Genomic DNA, 23,481 nt, shown 5'->3' on the forward strand with positions numbered 1-23,481 from the left:
GGATTTGCTGAGCCACTGCAACTGGAGTTAACTCTATCACTCTCTTTAAGGGGGGAGTGGATTTATCTACAGCTACACAACAAAGAGGAATTCTGCCTTCCAAGCACATCTGAGTCCAGCCGCAGTCTAGAAGACGAGGCGCAGGGAGTTGAATTTGATGTGCACAGTACCCTGTCATAATTATCTCTGTAGCATGGTATTTGTCTGTGTTAAAGATGAGTTTGAGCTGGAGTGTTGGGAATGAGGAGTAGGGAATAAGTGTTTCAGTCAACAGATCCCAGACAACTCCTTTGCACCTTCTTCAGTTGGGAAGTTAACACAGTGAATAATTTGTGCTCCCTGAGCAACATGCACTTGAGGCAAAATCTACATGAGCCAACGTTAGTGCTGAACAGTACATTTAGTGTTTGGGACAGACTCCAAGGCAGTCTCCTAGATCCCTGACCCTGTCTTTTTCTAATCCATCCCCTCAGAGCCGACAAGCAGATGAGTGACTGAGTGTGAGTGAGAACTGGAAGTAAGAGCTGGCGAGATTGAGTGACAGTGCAGAGCCGCTGGAGAAGTCGCCCAGTGCAGCGTTGAGGCAGCGCCAAGAGCTTTGTTCGGTGCACGGCTGGTTTCTTGTCTGGCAGGTAGCCCACAGTGCATCTTAATTCATCGAAAGATGCAGGCTGGACTCGTATAGTCTATGTATGTGAACCATCCTTCAGGTGGTCCTTTACAGATTGCTGTTATGTTTGGGTGGTGGGAGTGTGTTTGTTTTCTTGATCAGGCCATTAGATGTGGATCAGCTTTGATGCAAGTAGACAGCACTGAATCTACTGAGCTGCAGTAATTGGACCTTGTGGGGAGCATCAGACCCATTTCTGGAAAAGACACACACTCATGACAATAGTTGTGTACACGCGCGCGCACACACACACACTGCTTCCCATAATAACACTCTTTGTTACAGTGATCAGATAAAAGCCAGCCTATTGTGAGATTACAACAAATGGCCTTTTTTTGGTAGAGTTTTTCCTCTTGTCAGTAACAAATCTTGAGCAGCGTCGGGGTCAAGATTGCAGTCAGGTAATCAGAAAAGAGATCGTTTGGATAAGATGCAATCTGACCAAAGAGTCTTTTATTTTCACAGGATGGTAAAAACATATGGTTGAGGGAAGAGTCCACTGCTGACTTCCACCCCAGTGAAACATTTTACAGAAAAGTGTGAGATGGTCTAAAAGGCTCTTGACAGACTTAAGCCATGTTTCCACTAAGGAAGTTCCTGGTAAAGGCGAGAAAGAAAAAAATGATTTGATCTCTGTTTTTAGCCTTGTTTCGGGACACTTGGGTCAGTATGGATGAGCAGTATGGAGGTATTCGGATGTTTCATAGTGTGTGTGTGTTTTAGACGATTCAAAAGTCAGCACTATCTGCTGCCCTTATATGAAAATCTGTTATCTGTTAACTCCAAAAGCGTTTTGATGACTCTCCAAACCCTTCCTTGGCATGACCATGAGTAGAGAATTGGTGAATTATCGATTTTGGGTGAAGTATCCCTTTTGATGGCGTAGTCGTCTGTCCACTTATCATACATCTTGTTTTCCTGTTGTTGTTTCTTTCCGGCCATATACAGATGCTTTCTACTAATGCTTTTCTTGTGTTGAGGGCCACTCTGAATACGTAACCCGAGGCAGGGACTTGTTTAGTCTCTGTAAAGGTCCTGGGAGACCGTCCTTCGGGGGTGGTTCCTGCTATGGAGACACGCACCAGCTGCAAAATTACCCCGAACTTCCTGCAATGAAAATGCCCCTTTAGTTCTCAAAATAGGTGATCTTTAATTCTTAAAGCGCAAGAGCACCAGATATCATATTTTTTCCCATAAATTACCAACATTTCTTGAAATATTTATAGTATCTTGAAAAAGGCAATGTGCACCAGTCCATAAAGAAAGTCCATAAAGTACATGGATTAAAGGTCAGTTAGAGTAATCATGTGTCAGAAGCATACAGTATAAAGCATAGAAAAGCACCGGGGCAACTATTTTCATGAAGGCCTTTGTCAATTACAGCGTTGTATGTGAGGTAATGACTTCATAATGCTGGGGCAAAGTCAAGAGGCTTAAACAACTTGTGTAAAATTCGAGTTATAACAAACATCTGTAGATCTGTGTGACTATAGAAGGATTGTGGTTGGTATCTTGTACCACACATTGTGGTGACAGATTGGTTTCTTGACCATTCAGGCTCTTTGCCCCTTTTTTATTTCTTATGGTCAAATTCGGTCACTATGGGTCTGGATTGGTGTCTCTTTGTTTCATTGGTGTATTTTAATATGCTTTGAAAGCTGTAAAAAAAAAAAAAAAAAAAAAAATCTGATCACATTTTTATGTTTGAATCAACAACTTGTAGAATTTTTTGAAAAATAGGACCAAGTTCATATGTGCTCTCCTCCTCATACAGTAACTGGCAGGACGTAACATATCTGTTCAACACAATCAGTTATGCTGTGGTGTTTTGAACAAGATGTTCTTTAATCAAGGCATTCTGCGGCGGTCATGAAACGAAACAACGGGCTGCAAGTCTTTTCAAAAGAAAGAACATGAAATTGAATTTGGCCTTTTCTGATAAACTTCTCAGAATTATGGAATGAAATGGAGAAGACAACCAAAACAAGGGTGTTTGATTAAAATCCTAGGGAAACTGGCAAAAAGACTGTTCCGTCTCTGATGTACATCTGTTCACCAAAAATAATAATGCTGTTCAAATGCCTTTTTAATTATCAAGTTAATGACATCATGCTGATTTTTTGTTTTTGTATGAGCGCTCTCGTTGACCTATGAATTCAAGGGACTGCGATAACGCTTTTTCCAGAAGAGTTTACCCCAGCCTCACCCTGAACCCAGCTGTTATGAGGCCTTATTCTGCCATGATTTTTCCTGCTCTGTGACCTTTAAATAAATCAATGTAAGTTAAGATGACGATTACTTTCTATTACTCTTTCCTCTCATGCAACCCACAACTCGAATTGGCCAACCTGGGCCTAAATACATCACAAGCAGCCATGGACTTTATCTGTTCACCTTCATCTTCTTCCTCCTCTTATCTTGTGTAATAATGAGCTGGAGTCTCCAGATTTAAAGTTAAGGAAGATGATTGTTTGCCTTAGAGGCCCAATAAGAGCAACTGTAAATGTGTGTACATAGTTATGGCATGTTTGTCACTTGAAATTCCTTTTGAGAAAAAAAAATATTAAAAAGCAGCAGTTTTTTTGTTTTTTTTTTGTTTTATGAGATATTTTGATCATCATTCAGTGAAGAACTGCAGGATTTGTGCTTTATTCCCCAGTAACGGTTTGGCCTCAGGTGGTAGCTCATGTGTCTTCGTCACATACAGCCTTATGTAGAAACCACAGTGGCGTAAAGCTCTTCAGACTTTTTAGTGGTCTTGTTGACACAAAGCCAAAGCTCATGTCAGCGAACATCACCACTGCAGCTTCAGTTTGACTTGGCGTCCAACTCCTTGTCAATAACAGTCTGTTGGTTGAAGTCAGCGGGCTAAATGTTAAGAGTTTGTCATGTGACCTTGGGTCACTATCTGCTTAATAAGAAAAGAGAAAAGACTAAAATAAATTGTAATTTTCACAAGTGTTGTCTGCAACCTTCAAACATTTTAAACACTGTAAAATGAATACAATATGCAAATGTAGGTTGTGAATTTTAAGTACTGTATTCTACATAAGCTACATTTACTCTACTATTAAAATGAGTGATGTGGCTTTTATTGGCTTCTAATATGTTATCTTTCTTTTTTCAGAGAGACTTCCATTTTACATTTTGCGCACACATGAAATGGTTTTTACGTTATTTCTTTTGAGTTACACTCCCTAATTTTGATGTTCCCATTAACATCCCCAAGCCATGAATGTTTTCTCCAGTTTATTGCTGTTACTGAAAATCAGCACTGTACACGGTATAGTTTTTGTATCTACAGTAGTGACCACACTTTCACAGATAGCCTTGTCTTCATTAGCTTCCTCTTTAATCTACGCTATAACCATCAAACAGGAAGATCAATAAGAAATGTGGAAGGCCTCCTGCCTTAACAACACAGCAGTCTAATGCTGTCCTGTTCTTCTGTCATTACCAATCAGAACCTCTCACTGGCCAATTAAGCATTGTTTTTGTTTGCCCTGCCTCTGTATCTGGGGACCTGATCAGGCATGTATGAATGTTTCTGTGTTGAGAAGAAGTGGAAAGCGGGAGGTAATGGTCTCTGTGTTCACCTTGTTTGGCCTTTCTGGTGTTTGATCGATTAGCTTTAGAATAACAAACAAAAGTTCCTGAATAAAGTGCCCATTAGCTGTTGTGCAATAAGCTATTGTGCAATAAGACCTTTTCCTTATTGATCTTTTTATTGTCAGGGTATCTGACACAAACCAGAGTGTTTGTATCTAAGCTTGGAGGCTTTGTAGATGATCCAACCCAACTTTCCTGATTGAAGTATGTGGTTCATCAAAGGGTTGAATGGCAATGACTGATTTGTAAAGAGACACTTAACCCTAATGCCAGTGAAGTTGTGCATACTGTATGTAATGGCTGTAATGGCGGCTCCGTAACAATAGCTAATTTTTTATTTTATACATCATTGCTCTTTGTGATGTGTTTGTTGTGGCAATCCATATTGCACTAACATTGAAAAACAATACAGTTATGCATCTGAGCTTTCTTGGGTCATCATGGATCTAAACATCAGTGAGGCCTGTCTCGTAGTCTACAGGTGGCTGCTGTTTTCTATAGTTTTTGTTTGCATTGTAGCTAGTTAATGTATGCTCTAAGGGTTACACGAGGGACAGCAATTAGTACATCTTATATATTGATTCATACTCCACTCAATTGTCTGTAGGTACAATATTGTATTGGTAAATTTTGCAACGACAAGTTGTTTGTTTCTACATGTTCCACTTGGAATACATACATATTATACTGTAGATCGGGTGTTTTCCAAATAATTCGCTTTTTTCGTTGTTTGATTCACTCTTTGGAGTTATGTTAACCAATTCTGTATGTGCTCTTTAGTTTTTTCCCCCCTCACTGACTAACTGCCCTGTGTCCCTTGCCCATCTCCTCTCAGCTCATGCTTACATTGCAGCATTCACTCCAGCCTAATGTGCCCGTGAGTGGCATGCATGTTAATTGTGGTAATGAAGGTCACCTAGAAGAGCAGCTGGAGTCGTCCTCTGTAACTACAACACTCCCTGTAGGGAAGTTTCTGCCCCGCTTCAACCTCACCAGGACACTGCAAAACACCATATGGTCCCCACCCACCACCTTACACCTTATGCAGGGCTGCTGCTGAGATATTCACATTCACATTCACAGAGCCCTGCCAGATATATGAAATATTATGAGGTCTGCTGTCCAAATTAATATCAAATGAGACAGACTCTAAATTGGAGTAAACTTTGTTATGCAAGTGAAGTTTCTGGCCACCTGCAACCTAACAGAAAAGGGGTCAGTTTTACTATGTGCTTTGACCACTCTCCAACCAGAGTCCCCCTGCATTCTTACTATGATCTTGTATAATGTGATACTATACAGGTATATCCTTTTTGTAATGGATCCTAATGCTTGCAATTTTTTTTATGGAGGATCCTATTGTATTTTACATATTTCCATTCCAAATGTTGCAAATGAAAGGATGTCCCGAGATGATTACTAGTGCAAACTTGACATCAGATGTTGAGTTATTACCAGAATACCAACACATTTTCCCATACTTCCTCATTTCAGTGTGACCTTTATCTCATTCTGCCTGCCCTCTCAGACGACAAAGATGGGGTTGCAGGCAGCCATGTGTGGCGGACATCCATTACAGGGCGCTCAGTTTTCTTATATTGATATCTGGTTGAAAACCATTTATCTTCAAAATGGCAACTTTTCATCAAGAAAAAAAAACAGTCTTATGTGAGCAGCATGATAGTGCAATATTAAATCCAAGATTTGACAAGGTTCTATATGAGCCTTAGAGTTTGGACAGTTTCCTTTACCTTTAATCCGTGTTTCTGAAGGCGAGAGAATTGTGTAAGTCTGAGATGCATGGATTTATAAGAGATCAGTGCTCTGCAGCAATGTGTGGGAACCCAGCCAATGGATAACAGCTGTGCAAAATGTTTTCTAAATTTTAATTTAAATGTATCACAGCAGCATTGTATCTGAGAAAAGATCAGTGAGATTGACAGCCTCATATAGAAGACCTGTCATGAAATGCAATGGGGAAACCAAGTTGATGCATTTGGTACATTCTGCAACAGGGGACCTGCACTCTTTTTAATTATTACACGAAAAGTTAAAGACTCTCAGTGTGCACTGTAATTGGTACTGGCCTCAAATCTCTACAGTTGGGACTGTGTAAATTTTAATTACTGAATATCAACGGCAGAGATGTTATGTTCACTTCTCTATGGATTATCAGTGATGTTTTGTAGCAGCTTCAGCACCTCCTTACAACTGAGCAGCCCTTAAAGGTAGGGTTTGAGCAGGCCACATTTTGAAAAATACACATGTCAAAAGTCCTAGCCCCTTTCCTCAGACTTCTCTCTTCTCTCTCGCGATGCCCCAGCTTTTTCTCGTGGCTCATTCACGTGAAAAAAAAGCCTAACATCATATTAAACCACTTAGCATCCAGCTTAGAACTACATTGCCACCTACCAAACTGCAGTGTGGTACATTGGATCACTGGCATTGTCTTTTCCGTGGTCATAACTTATTGAAGACTCTGATCGCACACGTGTTAAGTGCGGTAGAGCGGTACCAGTACGGAACAGAGGAGGGAGGGAGGGGCAGAGACGGCAGCTTGATTGACACATCACGATCCAATTGACTTAAACGTAGCGTTCAAGATGATTGGATGCTGTTTTTACTGGATTGCCCGTCCCACAGGTGACTGACTTTTTTCATTTTAGTGAAAAAGCATTTAATTATTTGGTTGCAATCGGAGGATTTCAAACAATTTTGTACAAAATGCTCCAGAATAGGATCTCCAACCCTACTTTTAATGCTTGTTTAGTCGAGCACACATACTGTACACACAAATTAATGCAGCTGTGTCATTTTGTAAAGGTGCAGTGCCACTATAATGCACAGATAGGGATAATAGGTTAACTTTATGTTGTAACCCCTATACAGTTCTAGAAGAAGACAGATTCTACGTTAGTGTTATAAATATGAACAGTTGTTGATACACTTCACACTGAGAGTATGCATGTGTACAAAATTGTGCACCTATACAGAAGTGCTATAAATAAAACTTTGTCTACACATAAACTGTTTGTAGCACCAGGCAGTTAGAAAACTTGATGTTTAGTGTTAGTCAGGATTTAAAGGTTAGGCAGGATGTGGACTGGCACCTTGGCATCTCTGTCTCTCCAGGCAGCTGTGTTGCTGAACCGGCCTGTTGACAGCAGTCAGCAGGGACTCTAGTGATCCACTGTTGAGACTCCCTCTGTCAGGTCCTGGGTGGGCTTTGCCTGGTATTTCACAATAAGGGCACGGCTTAGCACTCCTGCAGATTCCCTGACAGTGCTGTATCGATACACACTGGGTACTAGTGGGATGCCAGGCACACCCACATATACACATTGAGGAACATGCTGTCTATCTGTGAGACTTTTTGTGTTTGCTTCAGTTGAAGATGATCAGAGCAACTGAGGTTTTATTTCAGCATTTTATTTTTTAGTTTAGATAGAAATGATGCAATTCATTTGACGGCCAAAGAATGATCTGGTCACTTTTTCCATGTGTGCTGAATATTGTGCTAAAAGAAAGAAGGAAGGAAGACGGATATCACGGTTGAATATCACCCCCACCACCCCCAGCTGTTTTCCTGCTACAGTACATGGAATATAATTCATGGTGGAAAGACCAGATGGACACCCACTGACTAAGGGAACAAATGAAACTTTTCCTGCATTTTTGTGATCCATCCTGGTAGAATTGCAATCTGTGCCCTAGGATGACACTGTTTTTGAGGATGTGTGTTGTTGTGACAGGGCTCTAGAGACCATATTTCTCACTTGATGATCTGGTGCAATCATTACACTGCAAATCCCTCTGATTCATCAGAAATCGACTCATGACAGGACAGGACAACTTTCGCTTAAATATGAAATATGCTTGTCCCAATCCTTTAAATCCTCTGTCAGATTTTAAGTTTGATATCAATTTAAATTTTTTTTTACAAGCCATACAGAGATGGGTCCAGGACAAGGACACTCAACAAATTCAAAACTGTTTGGAACTGCAAATGGATTTTGGTTTTAGGTATAAAACAAAAATAAAATCTGATATGAATAATAGATATGAATTAATCTACGGTGGTTTTGTATTTATTGTTGTAAGTTGTTTGGGTCCAGCCATCTACAGTAGCTTCCAGTCCTTGAGCTAAGCTTTGCCCACCTGTCATTGCAGCAAAGTTTATTTTCCAAATTGTCAGAGTGTTTAATTGAAAAAAAGACTCATGTGTACTATTTGTCAGTGTGTAGTTGTTGTACTGTACCTTTGTCCTTCATAGTATTCTTTGTGTTTGTGCAAGGGACTTTGATGTATTCTTGCTGATGCAGGCTCAGCTTGAATCTTAAAGACACTTGTTTATCTAACTCTACCTTCCCTGCAAAAGTTCTTGAAGATTAATTAGTTGGCTGAATCAGCCACACAGGTGTCCCTAATGAGGGGGAGTGACTGAAAACCAATGTAATATCCACTGAGTGAGCCAGCAGGCCTAATTGGATACTTGAGAAGAGCATTGATCTGGGGCTCCGGTTTGTTATTAGTGACACTGGTGAACTTTTCCAATATTTCCCTCCCGTATGATTAATTCTTTTATCCCTTTGATGCACTTGCAGCAACCACACACAGTGATGCTGCTTACCTCTAATGTTCATACTCTATTTCACATCTCATTTCATACCTCACTACATTACACAAGAGCACATTATACATTAATCAATATTCAGATAAATATTGCCAGTTCTGTAGTGTTACATTTGGTCATATTAATAGTGCCAAGTGTCTACGATCCAGGTCCTAGACTGCATTTAATCTTTAGAAATATACTGTGACTGTAATTTGTACGCTCTGAGATAAATTTAGATTATATTACAAAGCCATGTGTCTCCCAGAATCTCTGTTTAATATATCACTGCACAGATATGTTAACAGCATACAGTTGTATATGCATATACAGTCTTATTATCCCATCTTTGTTCTTTCCCATGACCTCTTTGTAATGTACTGAATTATTAATCCCCCTACTCTTGCTTTGACCAAATGTTCCTTACAACAGGACTAATGGATCTTAATGAGAGTAAAGGCAAAATGAGGTGCACTTCCTGGTGCCGTAGAGTCTTCATACCAGTATAAATCAAGTAAATTCTGTGACCCTCATGTTTTGGATAACCTTCCACTATTATATAGGCTTTACTACTTAACAAATCATTGTGAGAAGAACTAATCCATAGTTAAACTTCAGTTTCCATTTTAATACACAACATATGTGTCCAGTTAAACACATCTGTCACCCTTACATCATTTCTCAGGTCAGGTTATGTCATCTGCATTACAAACCTCGTCAAAGGGTTGTTGAACAAGCAAAACTGAAAATATAAAAGTAAAATCTGGATAACAGTGAACAACATTTGATGTTGTTCACTGTTATCCAGATTTTACTTTTGTATTTTACTCTGCACATGATTACTGTCGCCCTTTTTGATGAATCTAAATTAGGTTTTCATACAACATAAAACCCAAATAAGTCTGACCTGTGCTTAATTTTCAGTGTTAACATGACTTGTGTTGACCAGGGTTAGGGTTATACCGTGTGAAAAATAAGAGCTGTTTGAGAACATCAAAAATGTTATTATCAAAAAAAGTAAATATTCAAAAGGATATGATGTGTTTGCTAAATATCTTGTAATACAAGAGGCCATCAAGAGGTTTTAATAATAAAACTGTTAAGATGTTTATAGGATGTGGTGCTAAGCAGAAAATTGAATACGAGAAGTTGAAGATTGGAGCAGATTGTGGCAAACAATAGGATGTAGGCTGACCTGGAGCAGTCTGGAGTTGTGATTTCAGCCTAGGCCACACTGAAAAAAAAAATCACAGAAATGCAGATCAGCCACAAGTCTGTGTTCTGTGATTATGTTCTTTGAACAGATAATGCGAAAGTAGAGCACTCTAGGAACCTATAAAACATGGTGGAGCCCCTACCATGCTGTGGGGCTGCTTTGCTGCTTCTTGTACTAGAGGCTTTCTTTGAATGTATCAAAGGAATTATGAATTCAGAAGATTGCCAAGACATTTTAAAGTGAAATACATTACTCAATGTCAGAAAAGAGGGTTTAACGAAGAAATGGAAGAAAAGCTACCAACAGACAGGTGCCAGAAGTTTTTAGATGGCTACAACAAACACTGAGAGGCTGTCACTGTCACTTTATGTTACTGAAGGGTGCAAACATTGTATCTGGGGTACATTGTGACTCAGTGTTATTCCACTGCTGCATTGAGGTTTTTGTTCAGCAACCTCAAACACTGTATTAGGATATACTGGTTATACAAAAATGGTTAATTTACATCTGAAATTCAGGGGTGCCAATAATTTTGACCTGCAAAATATGAGACTTCAAGGGAAAAATATCCAGTAGAGGCAGAATAGAATATTTATTTTCTAGTCAGAAAAACTAATCCATGCTGAAATTAAAAATGCTTTTGTATTATTTCCTGAGCTTTGTACCTTGAAAAGCACATTAATAGAGCCTTCTGTTCTTTACAAAAGCATGTGTCGTTAAATTGCATTTATGCCTAAGTTAAGTATCTTCGTGACCTTGATGCTGTCCTGTATTTATTGAGGAGGATCTTGTTGAGCAGTCTTCATGCAGCCTGTCACTAGAGAGGAAGATTGATGGATGCTACTTACCAACCATCCCTCATGGGTGACATGCCACATCTATCATGTGCCCCGAAAACTTAGCATAAGTCAAAAGATTAAGCAGTCTCCGCTGCTTTGTGAAATTTGGGCAGGTGTAGCAGTGATATTCAACCAACTGCTAGAAGCTGTGCTCATGTTGCCAGCACATATGGCCTTTAATCGCAAACCATGATTCAGAGGTTAGGTTTTAAGCACGCTAGAGCAGAAAAAATGTGTAATGGATTTTCTGCTGTGTGAAACTTACATTTACTCCACATGGAGTATTGACCTCACTCTACAATACAGGAAAAGCATTTCAGGCTGGATTCTAATCCCGTCTGGATACAGTACGTGCTAGGAATTGTGAATGTAACCCTCAGTCAATCCCTTACACACACAAACATGTGCACATACACTACACTGTAAGATGTCATTGTGCTTTTCAGTATGGAATCAGATATGCTTTCCTCTTCCACAAAAGCTACAGCAGAAACAACAAACAAAATGCCAATGCTATTTTTTTTTAGCCTTAATCTTATGAAAAGCAGACAGTGTATCAAAGCTGCCCTGCAGCATAGTACTACTACTTGCAATCATTTTCTTTGTTTTTCAGAAAATGTCTTCTTTGTTGCATTTCCAGAAATATCTTCCTCTGAATTTATAACTGTGACAGTGAAACTTGTCTGTTTTCTTAAGACTCCATGAGCAGTTTGTATTCCTTGGTGTTTGGAGAGAGTTGTGCGTGTAATCTCTGTCTCTCCCATTCATTATTACAGACGTTGCTTTACTAAACCCTGTGTAAAAAAGGAACAGATGGGCTAGGAAATGAGATTTGGAAACAAGCCTGAAATGTAATGCTTTGATTCAGCATTTGATTTCACTTTTCGGGGCTTAAGGTAGAATACAATAGAATGACTCACTGGTATTCAATTCAACTCCACCAGAAGTTTTAGTAATAACTAACAACTTAAAATATAAGGGTTAATGGATGAATTAGTGCAGTAAAAGACTAGTAGATTTAAATTCCTAGAACATTAACATCACATAAACACAAACCTGACCACCCAGTAAAGAAAATGAGACTGATACTCTTGTAAAGTCACCATGTATGATGGAGGACTGTAGTAAAATTACAGCCAGCTGTATTCAGTGTAAACGGAAGACTGAGAATTTGAGGTACTCCCTGTAGAAATGTCCCAGGCTTATTACTAAGAATTTCTATCAAATACTATGTGACCCATGTTTGACACAGAGGTTGCGTTTGGTTTGAGGATTTCTCTTCCAGGCACATCCGTTTAGGTCATCCTGAAGAAGTAAGTGTTGTGGAATGCGCCCTGTTTTGATCGTTTGAAATGCCGGCGAATGCTGTTGCGTGATGATATCCAGATTATGTTGTTATGAAGTCGTCATGTATAACGCGCACCAGAGCTTTGGCACATGCAACACGTTTTGTGTGTGGTGTTTTATCTCTTTCCAAACTAAGCTGTGAGATTGTATTGCAAAATCTAACAATTTAACAATACTGTTGCTTTTGTCTGCATCCTGCACTCTCTCTTTATTGTGGCCCCAGTGCCTTCAGCCCTCAGACCCTTTTAACTGTTCAACATTTTGTTAAGTTTCAGCCAAAACATCACATTGACACAAGTGAACTATTATCTTAACATTGACATAATTTATATGTATCTTTCTCATGCTTTCTTATTATTTCATAAATGCCAGTCAATCCACAATGAATGCTTAATTGCATCGTAAAAATATGTAATTTTCCCCTCGGAGCCTTGTGGAGTCATGCAGAATCACAGTCAGGTCAGGTTTTACATGGCCAATGGGGAGCCTAGACAGGCAGATGGATATTAAATACATCCCATAGCATCACAGTGGGGGAGAAGCCTCAGGTCGGTGCCCCAGTGTAATTAAATATTTCCTCGTATCCGTGGGCTCTGGCTCCAGAGGAATGTCTACTGTGTGGGCTGAGGCCTCGCCTGAATAGCCGGGTTATTAAGTGGTCCGTGGTGCACTGGGTGATTGACGAGCACACAGGGGGTCATAATGTGGAACAGGGGCCTCACAAGAGACCTTGTGTTTCCTCCCTGTTTGTGCACGGGAGCAGGAGGCAAGATGAGAAGGAGAAACACAATGACTTTCCTCTGTAGAAAGTATGATTGTTTTTTTTCCTTCCGTATTTGATGATGATTTTTCTTGGTTTCTCTTCATAGGAATCTAAGATGCATTGCTCGTCTTTCATAGTGACTGAATGTAATCTGTGCTTTATGTACTGTAGGTCTGAAACTTGATTTGCTGGGGGTCTAAAGCCTTCAATCAGTGAACTAGCTTGACAAATACTCTTTGCTGCTCTAATGACTTTCCTCACGTCTTAACTGCATTCCCCTTTCCAGTTTTCATTCTCATCTTCTCAAAAAGGGCTGTTCTGAATTATGTTTTTACTCTCCCACAACTTTACACTTCATGTTACCTCACTAATAAACTCCTCGAGCTGCACTTGACACCTCTGTTATCAAGGGAAAATCTCACACTGATCAGTTAGTGTGTTTGCACTGTATCATCATAAGCTGTCAACAGAGCATCTCATCACTTTATAACCAATGTGTTACTGAGAAGGTTTTAAGTCAAAAAACCAAGCCAAACCAAGGTTAGCTCAACTGATCGCACTGTGGGAGATGCAGATGAAGATCGACAAGGAAAACTGGAAAGTTTAGATCATATTGAAGTTACTTTTAGCTGATAATGTATATCATATATGGCACTTTATAAATTGAATTTGACCATCACATTAATGTTATGATTGCCGATATTTGTACACTCCATAGGCTACCTGATTATTAAAACTCAAGGGCCTGGAATGTGATTATGGTTTCAGTTCAGAGGTTTTTAAATTTAATCATTTGTGTGTTGTGTTGTGTTGTGTTGTGTTGTGTTGTGTTGTGTTGTGTTGTGTTGATTTGAACTGAACTTAGAAGCTCTGGTGCCACAAATGAGAGTTTTCGTTTTGGATGGCTGACGCACATGATTTGTCAAGCCTCCAGAATCCTTTTAATGTGTTGTCCTTGGGTGAGTGTTATAATTGGATGGATAACAGATGTGACTGGAGGCAAAAGGCAGCTATGTTTTAAAAAGCTCATTTGGGGTTTTGAATTTTCGCAGTTTAAAGGAGGTTGAATGAAAGAAATTACTTGACTTTCAAACGATCCTCAAAGACACAAATTTGTGTAATTTTGAACATATGGCTTGAACATAGAGTTATGTGGATGCCATTTCAGTCATAGTTAGGTTAATTAAAATCCAAACATGCAAAGTCAGCTTCATTTAATTTGAGGATCATGGTCCTTTTTCAACAGTAGTTTCTGTCCTCATTATGTTGCAGTCATTAGCAGTAACCCAAGTTCACACTTCGGAGGATTACCGCAGTTAACAGTTGTGCATTATTGTTGTTTTTAACGGCTATTAGTCACAAATAAATACTGCTTCTTAAATTAAAATTTAAATACACATGAAGGACAAAATTGCATAAGAAACATTTGTATATAGTCAGAATGGTATGGTCTTGGTTAGATTCGACTACGAGGTTCATAGTCGAATCAGACCCCTCCGAATCGAATCGTCGAATAGTCGACTTTTGGAGGTCAGCCCTAATATACAGTATGTGAACTTGAAAACTAAACTAAAACTAAAACTTTATGTAGGCTAAGTCATGCAGTGCAAGTTGTTTTCAGTCAAACAAATTTTGTACTAAAGGACCTTACACATCATATTTTTTTGTTTGGGTTATTCACATGTGAATATGCTCTGGTTTTCTGGAGTGAAGTCTGGCAGCTAAACGCATCATGTAGCGTGAAAAGGAGGTATGCCACAACCCTATACAGTACACAACACCATGACAATATCAGCAACCTGTGTCTCTCACCACCTTGTCTTGTTTGACAGGGGACACAAACGGTACAAAGAATTAAATGAAGGACAATGTGTGGCGAAGCATCACCGAACAGCTCGACTGTCAGGGTAGTGATCAGATAGTGAGTTGCTGTGTTGGATGTAGTAGAGTTGGTAAACAAACCGGTGTTGAATATGTGAGGGATAATCAGCGAGTAGGTGTGTGAACCACCTGATGCAAAGTGAAACTTTACAATTGTTGCGTCTGTTGCATATTTGCGTCACCGCTGGTATGAATGATTTTGATGGGACATGCCTGGTGTGTAAATGCCTCAACTCAGATTTTTGCAACAATTTTTTATTGTCTTAAATAATGAATAAATAGTTGTTTAAAGATGAATAGTTGTACATGGCTCCATTGTGATAATGTTGCTGTCTGAAGCTAATGGTGTCTGTGTCCATTTTGTAGCTATTATTCACCATGGTACATGTACTCCCTTTTACTATTGGTGCCTTGCCACTGCATGGTCACCATCCTGCCTGAGGAGGCATTGCACATAGCAGTCACAGTGTCTTCAGACCCATGAATAGACTGTAGAGGCCTTTGTTCTCGGGTGTTGTTGCCAGTCTAGCCACTGCTGTGGTTCATTCCAGTGACAGCTTCTTTCTGAAGATAACAGTGTGTTCCAACTCAAGCAGAGAGGCAGCAGCTTTAAAATAGACCTGTAATCATAGGTCCAGACTGAGAAAAGTGTTAGACGTGTCCCTAGACGACAGCTCTAATAACAAGTCGCAAAATTCAACCTGTAAGACAAACCATTTGGATATTTACCTTGCAAGATCGTGTCCTTTGTCCCTAGATAGCTTGAATTCTGCAATCATTTCAGTTTGTTGTTGTTACTGCAAGAGATGGGGTCATAAGGTGTATCGTGTACGCCTTCACACTTTCCATGAAATGGCTTGAAGCAGTTATGAAGCAAATTCTTTCTCTAAAATCAAAGCACCGTGCAAACTTTTTTCATCACATGAACTCTGAACTCTCCTAAATTCACCACTCATGAAGCCTCATCTCTTAAGTTTCTTCAAACACTTGTATCCCCTGAGAGCATTCCTGTTTTACAATGGGGAAAAGTTTCTCAGCCAAGCCAAACAAGCTACAGTAAAACAGTTCTTGTGGCCAAGTGCTTCATCCATTAACATTTCCTACAATCTTAATGATACAAATGGCTTTGAAATGCTGTCAATTGTAAGCCGTCCTTGCTTGCTGTCCCTGAATGAACCTGAGTCGATGCCAGCCCCTGCTTCTCAGGTGTCCTTTGTGCCATGCAAATGAGATTGCCATGGTAACCTTGTCTACTTAATGTCAGAGCAAAGAGCCAATTGACTCCTAACTAAAGGGGTCTGATTTGTCAAGAGGTCTCTAGCCCACCTGGTTGAGATGGAGGATGTGAAATGCTTCTTTGAATGAGGACAGATGGCAGTATTATGATTAAAAATGTGCTTCCATTTTTCTGTTTGACTTAACAGGGTTTCTTTAAACTGCTATTAGAAGTAGTTATATAAGCAATTATCTGTTCAGCCACACGATTACAAATTTTAATCAAGTTTGCACATTTGCTATTTTGAACAGATCTGCAGTCTGATCATTTATGCTGCTAAATATCTTTTGGCCCACAGGAGTAAGTGAATTTTAGGTTTCTAGAAGCAGCAAAAGTATCTTTTTTGAAAAAAACAAAAAAACAACAACTTATCTGCTTGGTGAGTGAATCTTGAAACAACCAGTCACTCCAAGGGCAACACAGCCCTCCCTGCTTGTACGGTAACACATTATCTTCCATATCAATGTGATCTTTTTCGAGGGGTGAGAACCAAAAGGGCGTAAGTGACATTTTGGGCGAAAATGAGTTCTATATATCAAAAGAAAGGTCTTGATGAGCTCTATCCAATGATGCCAAAATTACCCATCTGAGATCAAACTGTATTGAATAAAGCAACAAAACAATAAAGACCTAACTCAAAAATGTGAGTAATGTTTGGAGCCAGAAGGGCGTAAGTGCACTTACGCCCTTCTGGCCCTGAAAAATACATCTAAATACATGTTGGACCCACATGTTGGTTCAGAGCCAGAAGGGCGTAAGTGTAGTTGTTGCCCTTAAACAGCATTGAAAATGGCTGAGAAAACTGCAGACATGGAACTGTCTGAGGCAGAAAAGATTTTGATGAATATTATGAAACAAACTGATTAATCCTATATTAAAGAAGTTAAAGATGAGTCAGAGTTGTTTTTGAATGTATGCCGTCACAAGAGTGATGACAGTAAGACAGAATCATGCCTTGAGAGCCTTACTGGGGTCATCCCTATGTTCCCTAGCTCCTATGTACCTGTTATGTGTGTGACTGGGCAACATAGAACCCTTTCATAGAAAAAGGGTCCTATGTTCCCCGCTTTTCCCCAAAAAGACCAGGGCAACATGCCATTTTTTGTCCCATACCTGCAGTGGAGTTGTGACTTTGCAGATTTTTGCCTATTTTTGAGTGAGAGGTTGAGTTGTGACTTTGAGTGAGAAGTGTAATTGTCACATTGGTTGGGTTTAGGCAATAAAGACAGGAGTTGGTTAAGTTTAGTACAGTAAAAAGACCAGGTAGAGGCTAGACAGGCCAGATAGATGGATAGAGTCCAGATAAGTAGGGAGAGTCCATCGACCAGCAGCAGTGGGGAACATAGGACCCTTTTAAAATAATTAATGAATGAGGTACATGACAATTAATTACTTATTCAAGTGTTAATTATTCAATCAGTTCAATGCATTGTTCAGCAGATACGCCCAATATGTCCTAGAAGACTTGGAAATGTTTGGTGCCAAAAAGGCGTATGTGACGTTTTTGACATATTTTTTTGATTTTAAAATGTTTAAGAACATGTTCATTGTGTTAATATGTCATAAGTTTATTACATAAATACTCATTCATATAAGCATGTCTGTGGTTGCAATGTTGTGGTATAGGGTTAATGAATACAGTTGATTGAAGTCTGGTCAAAATTTTGTTTTGCCTCTCCTGTAAAGTTTGTCAAATGTCACTTACGCCCTTTTGGTTCTAAGCCCTCGATTCTGTAGTTCTGGATTTTCATATTTGTGCTCAGGTGGCCCAAAATGTTGATACTCTCCATATTTCAGGCTTGTGAAAGGAGATTTTTGATAATCATCAGTGTTGACATGAGGATTAAGTTGTATTACATAAGGGAAATGAAGTTATTAATGTTATGTCCATGCAGGAGGGCCTTCTTTATATTCTCTTGGTATTACTGGCAAGCTCAAACATTTCTGTGTACATTCCATGGTTGTTTTGGATGGTCTTTGTTTTCATAATGTTTAATTCAACATTTTTATTACGGCATATATACATTCAGAATCAACAGCCTGCACACTTCCCACATGATCACTGATGTCATTACTGCTTTTGCAAGAAATCTCCTGGCGCTCATATTCCTCCCTTAACCTCCACAACTATGATAATATTTCCATGAGGGAAAGCTGATCCTGAGAACGTTTCCTCTGTGATGTCCACAGCATGTGAATGGTACAGTCCGAGTTTCCCTTCAGGCTGCAGCGCTCGTGCATAGCCAAGCACAACAAGGGACTGATCCACTGGAGGAAGTGAGAGCATGTCACCATCAGAGCATGAGAAAGGAGCAGGACAGGAACCCCAGCGTGGCCTTCCTCTGACAGCCAGCCCACATGGAAACAATGGCCTTGGCAGCCTCTCAGTGGTCGTGGTCTTTCCTTGTCTGTAGATTGTGTGACATTAGTTTAATGTTCAATTCACTTCAGTTCATGTACACGAGGGGCAAATGCATCTTCATCCATCTTCATATCTTCACTCGGTACACACAGTTCAAGCTCAGTGAACTTTGGCCTGTGAATCTCAATCTCGGCACGACTCGAGGAGCTCGTCAGAGTCGTGGTCACTCATATTACAGTTATACATGCAGGACTGGTGGATGGGGCGTTGTTTAGTTTAATAGTAGTCAGTGTTACAAGAGACAATCTAATGATGAAGATTGCTGCGGCACTGGATATCAAGTTTTGATAAGATAATGTAATATGCTAATATGCCCAACGGTATAAACTACTCTGTTGCTCCCTGACTCCCTTTATGTTTTTGTCATCATTTTCTATCTGCTGGCCTTTTTTGTGTGACTTTCTCAAATTATTTTTTTCTCCCCGAGTGGGGCTTGAATTTACATTTACTCCCAGACTTATCCTTGATTGCTGTTTGAATAAAACAAGCTCTTCTAACTTTCAGTAATTGTTTAATATGCAGCAGAGCGACTCAGACAAGACGGGCGGCATCAGCTGAATATGAAATTGATTTTAGAAGCTCAAAGGTGTCTGGCAGTTTGATTAACATCTCAGCAATGATGTGTGGACAATTTAGCTCCTTGTCCTTGAGACGAAAGGTCTCTCACATATTCCCCGATGATTTTCAGTTGTCAGGTCCTGGTGCAATGTCATAGTTTAATATATAAAAAAGATAAGTAACCACAAAGTGCTACCAGATTGTGATTCAATATGCTGTAAGTGTTACTCCCGATCTCAGCAGCGACTCATTTAGTATGTATTTCTCCATTTCTTGAGTGTTACGCAACTGTTATTCTAATCCTGGAGTCAGTGTGATTGTTTCGAAAGCAGGCTCACCACAGAGCTTCTGATATGACAGTGAATATGCTAATACAGGGACGTATCAGTCAAAGCCTGTGAGGCTCAGGGGTTGCTCTCATTCATAATCAGGATTTTTTCTTTCATCTGATATGTTGTACAGTATGCCATAGGGGCAAATATTTACAACCACTGAGCCATGACACGAGTGGTTGGTATTGCATGTTATGCAACTACAGTACTGTTATTGTATTTTTAGTATGTTGCATTTTGCTTGTGTACAGCCTATTCAGCTTGTGTGGAGGGCTGATCTTAAATCACAAAAAAATGACAAACATTCACCAGATATATCCTCTCAAATCTGAGGATAGGTTTTTTCCTCCGTTTTACTTAAATGTTATTCAATATCTTAGGGTTTTGGCATCTTTGCCAGACCCAACAAGAGATTTCAAGACACTCTGGGAATGAGATTTCATTCAGGTTTCATGATACTTCATGGACTAAGCAATTTCAGTTGAAAAATTATTCTCAGATTCACGGACAATGAAAATAACAATAAGCTCAGTTTCTGATGTGTCATGTAGGATGAAATAGAGATGAGGCTCACTTACTGTATAAGACAGAGATGGTTTCTAGTTGAATTCTTCCTGCTCTTGTGTCAGGCCTTTATCTCTCTGCTGCTAGTCCTGCACTTATCTAGTAAGAGCAATAAAAGCCCATTTCTTCTCCGTCTCTTTGGAGAAAGTAGTGCTTCTGTGCTGCTGGTCTATCATCTGCCATGGATGTAGCTTGAAGACACATTATTCTTGCTGTGAATTTGATGAGCTTAGTTTCCAGACTTCTACCCTTCTACATCCTGGCTCATTGCATCCAGCTGTCATCCTTCTTTAGAGAATTTTCTGTTTTTCAGAGCTTCTATTAGCCTACTGTCTGACCCAAGACAGCTCCGATCACTCACTTCATCTATTTGTCAAAGTTGGGACTGTGGGTTTGAATAAAAATAAATTCACAGAAGAAGAAAATAGAGCCTTTATCTGTCTGCTTTTGTCTGTCTATTCTATCTTTCAACCTCCATGCAGCACCTCAAGTATTAACTGCAGCTGTCTAAATTGATACACAAAACATATCCAAACAATCGTCCTCCCAGGGGAATTTGCTTTCTGAGTGTCTCACCTGATGTAACATTCAGCCCTACCTATTTTTTTCCAAAATCATATCTCGTAAAAGGATGTGATACTGTAGAGTTTTCACAAATTAAACATGTCAGCCAGCAGGATAGTGGTGTGCTTTTTGGAGAGATGAGAAGCAGAGTAAAGAGCAACAGCAGTGAAAGTGACCTGAATGCTTTCCTTTTCACTCTGAGGAGCGGAAACAGAGGTTTGCTACTGGGGTTAAAACAACACAGGAGCATGTTGCCTCTGAGAATGACAAAAGGTCTCAGTGTCCAACCACACACACACCCAGCTGTGAGGCTCGATGATCTGTTGTGGTGGCATTAGTATATATAGGAAGAGACAGACAGTTTTTAGTTATTCATAAACATTACATGATAAGCATGTTACTAGTCCTGTAGGAGAAAAAATGTCTCTTTTGAAAATATAGTTTATCCACCAACTGATAAAACAAAACCCCCACCATGCTGTACTTCAATAGAAACACAATTTACTACCACTGTTTGATGCTATCATTGTTTCCATTTATCTTTTTGACTTGGTTAAAGGAAATACATCCACGCCTGAATGTATTGTTATTTGTTACCCGCTTAAATTTAGTCAGCAGTACAGTGGAAGAAATACATCACTTTCGTGAAGAGAGATGAGTGGTGTCTAGAGCTGTATAAAAAAAACCTCAGGAATTTGTACTTTGACAGGAACAATATAACCAATTGTTTATGTTCTCAAACCAGCTGCGTGGAAAGTTTTGCTTCGTGAACTGGAACACAATAGGAATTCACTGCACAGCAAACTGTACTGTACTGTATGTATAAGATTAGGGTTTGTCTGTTGATAGTTGGGCCGTGTCTTCTCATAGGAAATTGTATCATGGTCTCTGTTTCTATTGGCTCTAAAAGTGAAACATCCATTGTTAATGGTTCCCTTTGTTTCTGCCGCCCACAGACAGAATCTTGTGGCTTTTGCTTCACTCAAATATCCCTTGTCTCATGACCAGAACTGTCCATTTGTCAGAATCCACACTTTCACTGTGTGGGATGAGAGGTTATGCAGAAATCTTATAATCTGGAATTATAATGTTCATGTTTATAAGTGTGTGCAGCATTCTTACCTCGTCTGTTTATATTGTTTTTATCTTCACAGTGACGAATAAGAAACCTTCCCACTTATCCATCACTAAGGTGAAGCAGTTTCAAGGATCGTCTGCCTTTGTAAAAAGGTCACAGTGGACAATTGACCAGCTACGACAGGTCAATGGCATTGACCCCAACAAAGTATGATGTTTTCAGTTTTTCCTCTATTCAGCGATATTTGTTTATATAACACGACTTTCTTCTCCCTTACTACACTCTCACTTAACGCTCATGTGTCCCTCTCACTGTTGCTCTCTCCAAGGACTGCCCAGAGTTTGACCTCATGTTTGAAAATGCTTTCGACCAGTGGTCCGCTGGTTCGGCAGGAGAGAAATGCACCTTTATCCAGATTCTTCACCACACCTGCCAGCGCTACAGCTCAGCACGGAAACCAGAGTTCGTCAACTGTCAGTCCAAACTGCTTGGGGGTAAGACAGTGAAAAAAAAAAAAATCTATCCCATTCTTTCTTAACATGTGTGTTCAGAACACAGTGGCTCTGCCATGGCAGACTCACTGCTGTCATACTGTGCTGTAAGCTAGCCTGAATCTGATTATGCATGATGACAACCAGCACCTGGTGTGTATGAAAATGCATGCTTATTCCTCGTACACAGCATCTGTCGAGCGCTCTGCTTGATGTGAGGTCAATGAGGATGTCCAATAAAATACATCAGCTGTGATTCAAAGCATCTGACACAGATCAGCTGGTTTTACAGCACATAGATAAACAATACAAAATGATAATTTTCCCTAATTAATGTGGTGTTTACACATAGCACTGTGTGCCTGAAATGTGAGATTCATTGGAATCCACCCTTCCAAATAACATTAAACATCAGAGTAAAAGCTGTAACAGTTCCATTGTTGTTTGACATTGATATTAAATGCGTGAGACTGTGTAAAAACAGTCTGTTGAAAGCTAACCTTTCCATTTGAAAATAACATTTATTTCAAGCCCAACTAATTAGTGAAGATCAACTGAAACCAAAACTAACTCCCAAACATTTTAGACATGTACAATGTCTAAGATGTAAAACCACATAATTGGTCATTTCCTGGCTGCAAGTGTTTTTTACCCAGGAGGTAGAGAGTCCTGGTGCAGGCTGGTGCTTCCTCTACGCTGAAACCAGCCGGGAATGCAGCATCCTGCGTGGCTTCATCGGATATTGATCTGTTTACCCCCAAGCTTCATCTTTGAGCACCGTTCAACCTGTTGTATTATTCATGCAATTATTTATGGAAACTCCTATCCTCCTGCAGTTTGTCCATTTACCCCACATGCCGAAATCAATGACCTGAATTAGAAAATGAAAACAAATTATTTACCCTTCCAGATCTTACACCTTTAATTGTTAAGATAGAAATGAAATTTCAGTTTGAGCGAGTCAGAGGATGAACAATCTCTTTACTGTAAGTCTTGATTCTTTTTTAGATTTCCTGGTTAATGCCACAGCTTCAAAAAATAATCTTGAAGACACAATACGTTGCACTTAGGTGACACTATGTCCATCACTTTCACAAAGATACTGTAGTTACGGTCACATTTCCTTTGTTCCTGTTTTATTGTCCTCTGTATGTGTGGGAACTCAGTATCTTCCCATTGATGATAAAGCTGCTTATCCTCGTCAACGTTCTGTTACGTTTCCTTGACCTCCCTCCCACTCTGGAAACCAAGTCCATATT

General features: G+C 39.7%; 1 protein-coding gene across 4 annotated transcripts in view; it reads left to right on the forward strand.

The window, feature by feature from the left end:
* Nucleotides 1-23,481, forward strand: part of stxbp6 (syntaxin binding protein 6 (amisyn)) — a 151,056-nt gene that overhangs the window by 31,870 nt on the left and 95,705 nt on the right. For all 4 annotated transcript variants that reach the window (XM_085767251.1, XM_085767252.1, XM_085767249.1 and 1 more), the window contains exons 3-4: nt 21,808-21,938; nt 22,060-22,225. In XM_085767251.1, the coding sequence (XP_085623377.1) occupies nt 21,808-21,938; nt 22,060-22,225 (297 nt within the window). The remainder of the gene's footprint in view (nt 1-21,807; nt 21,939-22,059; nt 22,226-23,481) is intronic.

Source organism: Trachurus japonicus, chromosome 22 (genome assembly GCF_045865225.1).
Source record: "Trachurus japonicus isolate A0001 chromosome 22, Traja_1.0".
NCBI classification, from domain to species: domain Eukaryota; kingdom Metazoa; phylum Chordata; class Actinopteri; order Carangiformes; family Carangidae; genus Trachurus; species Trachurus japonicus.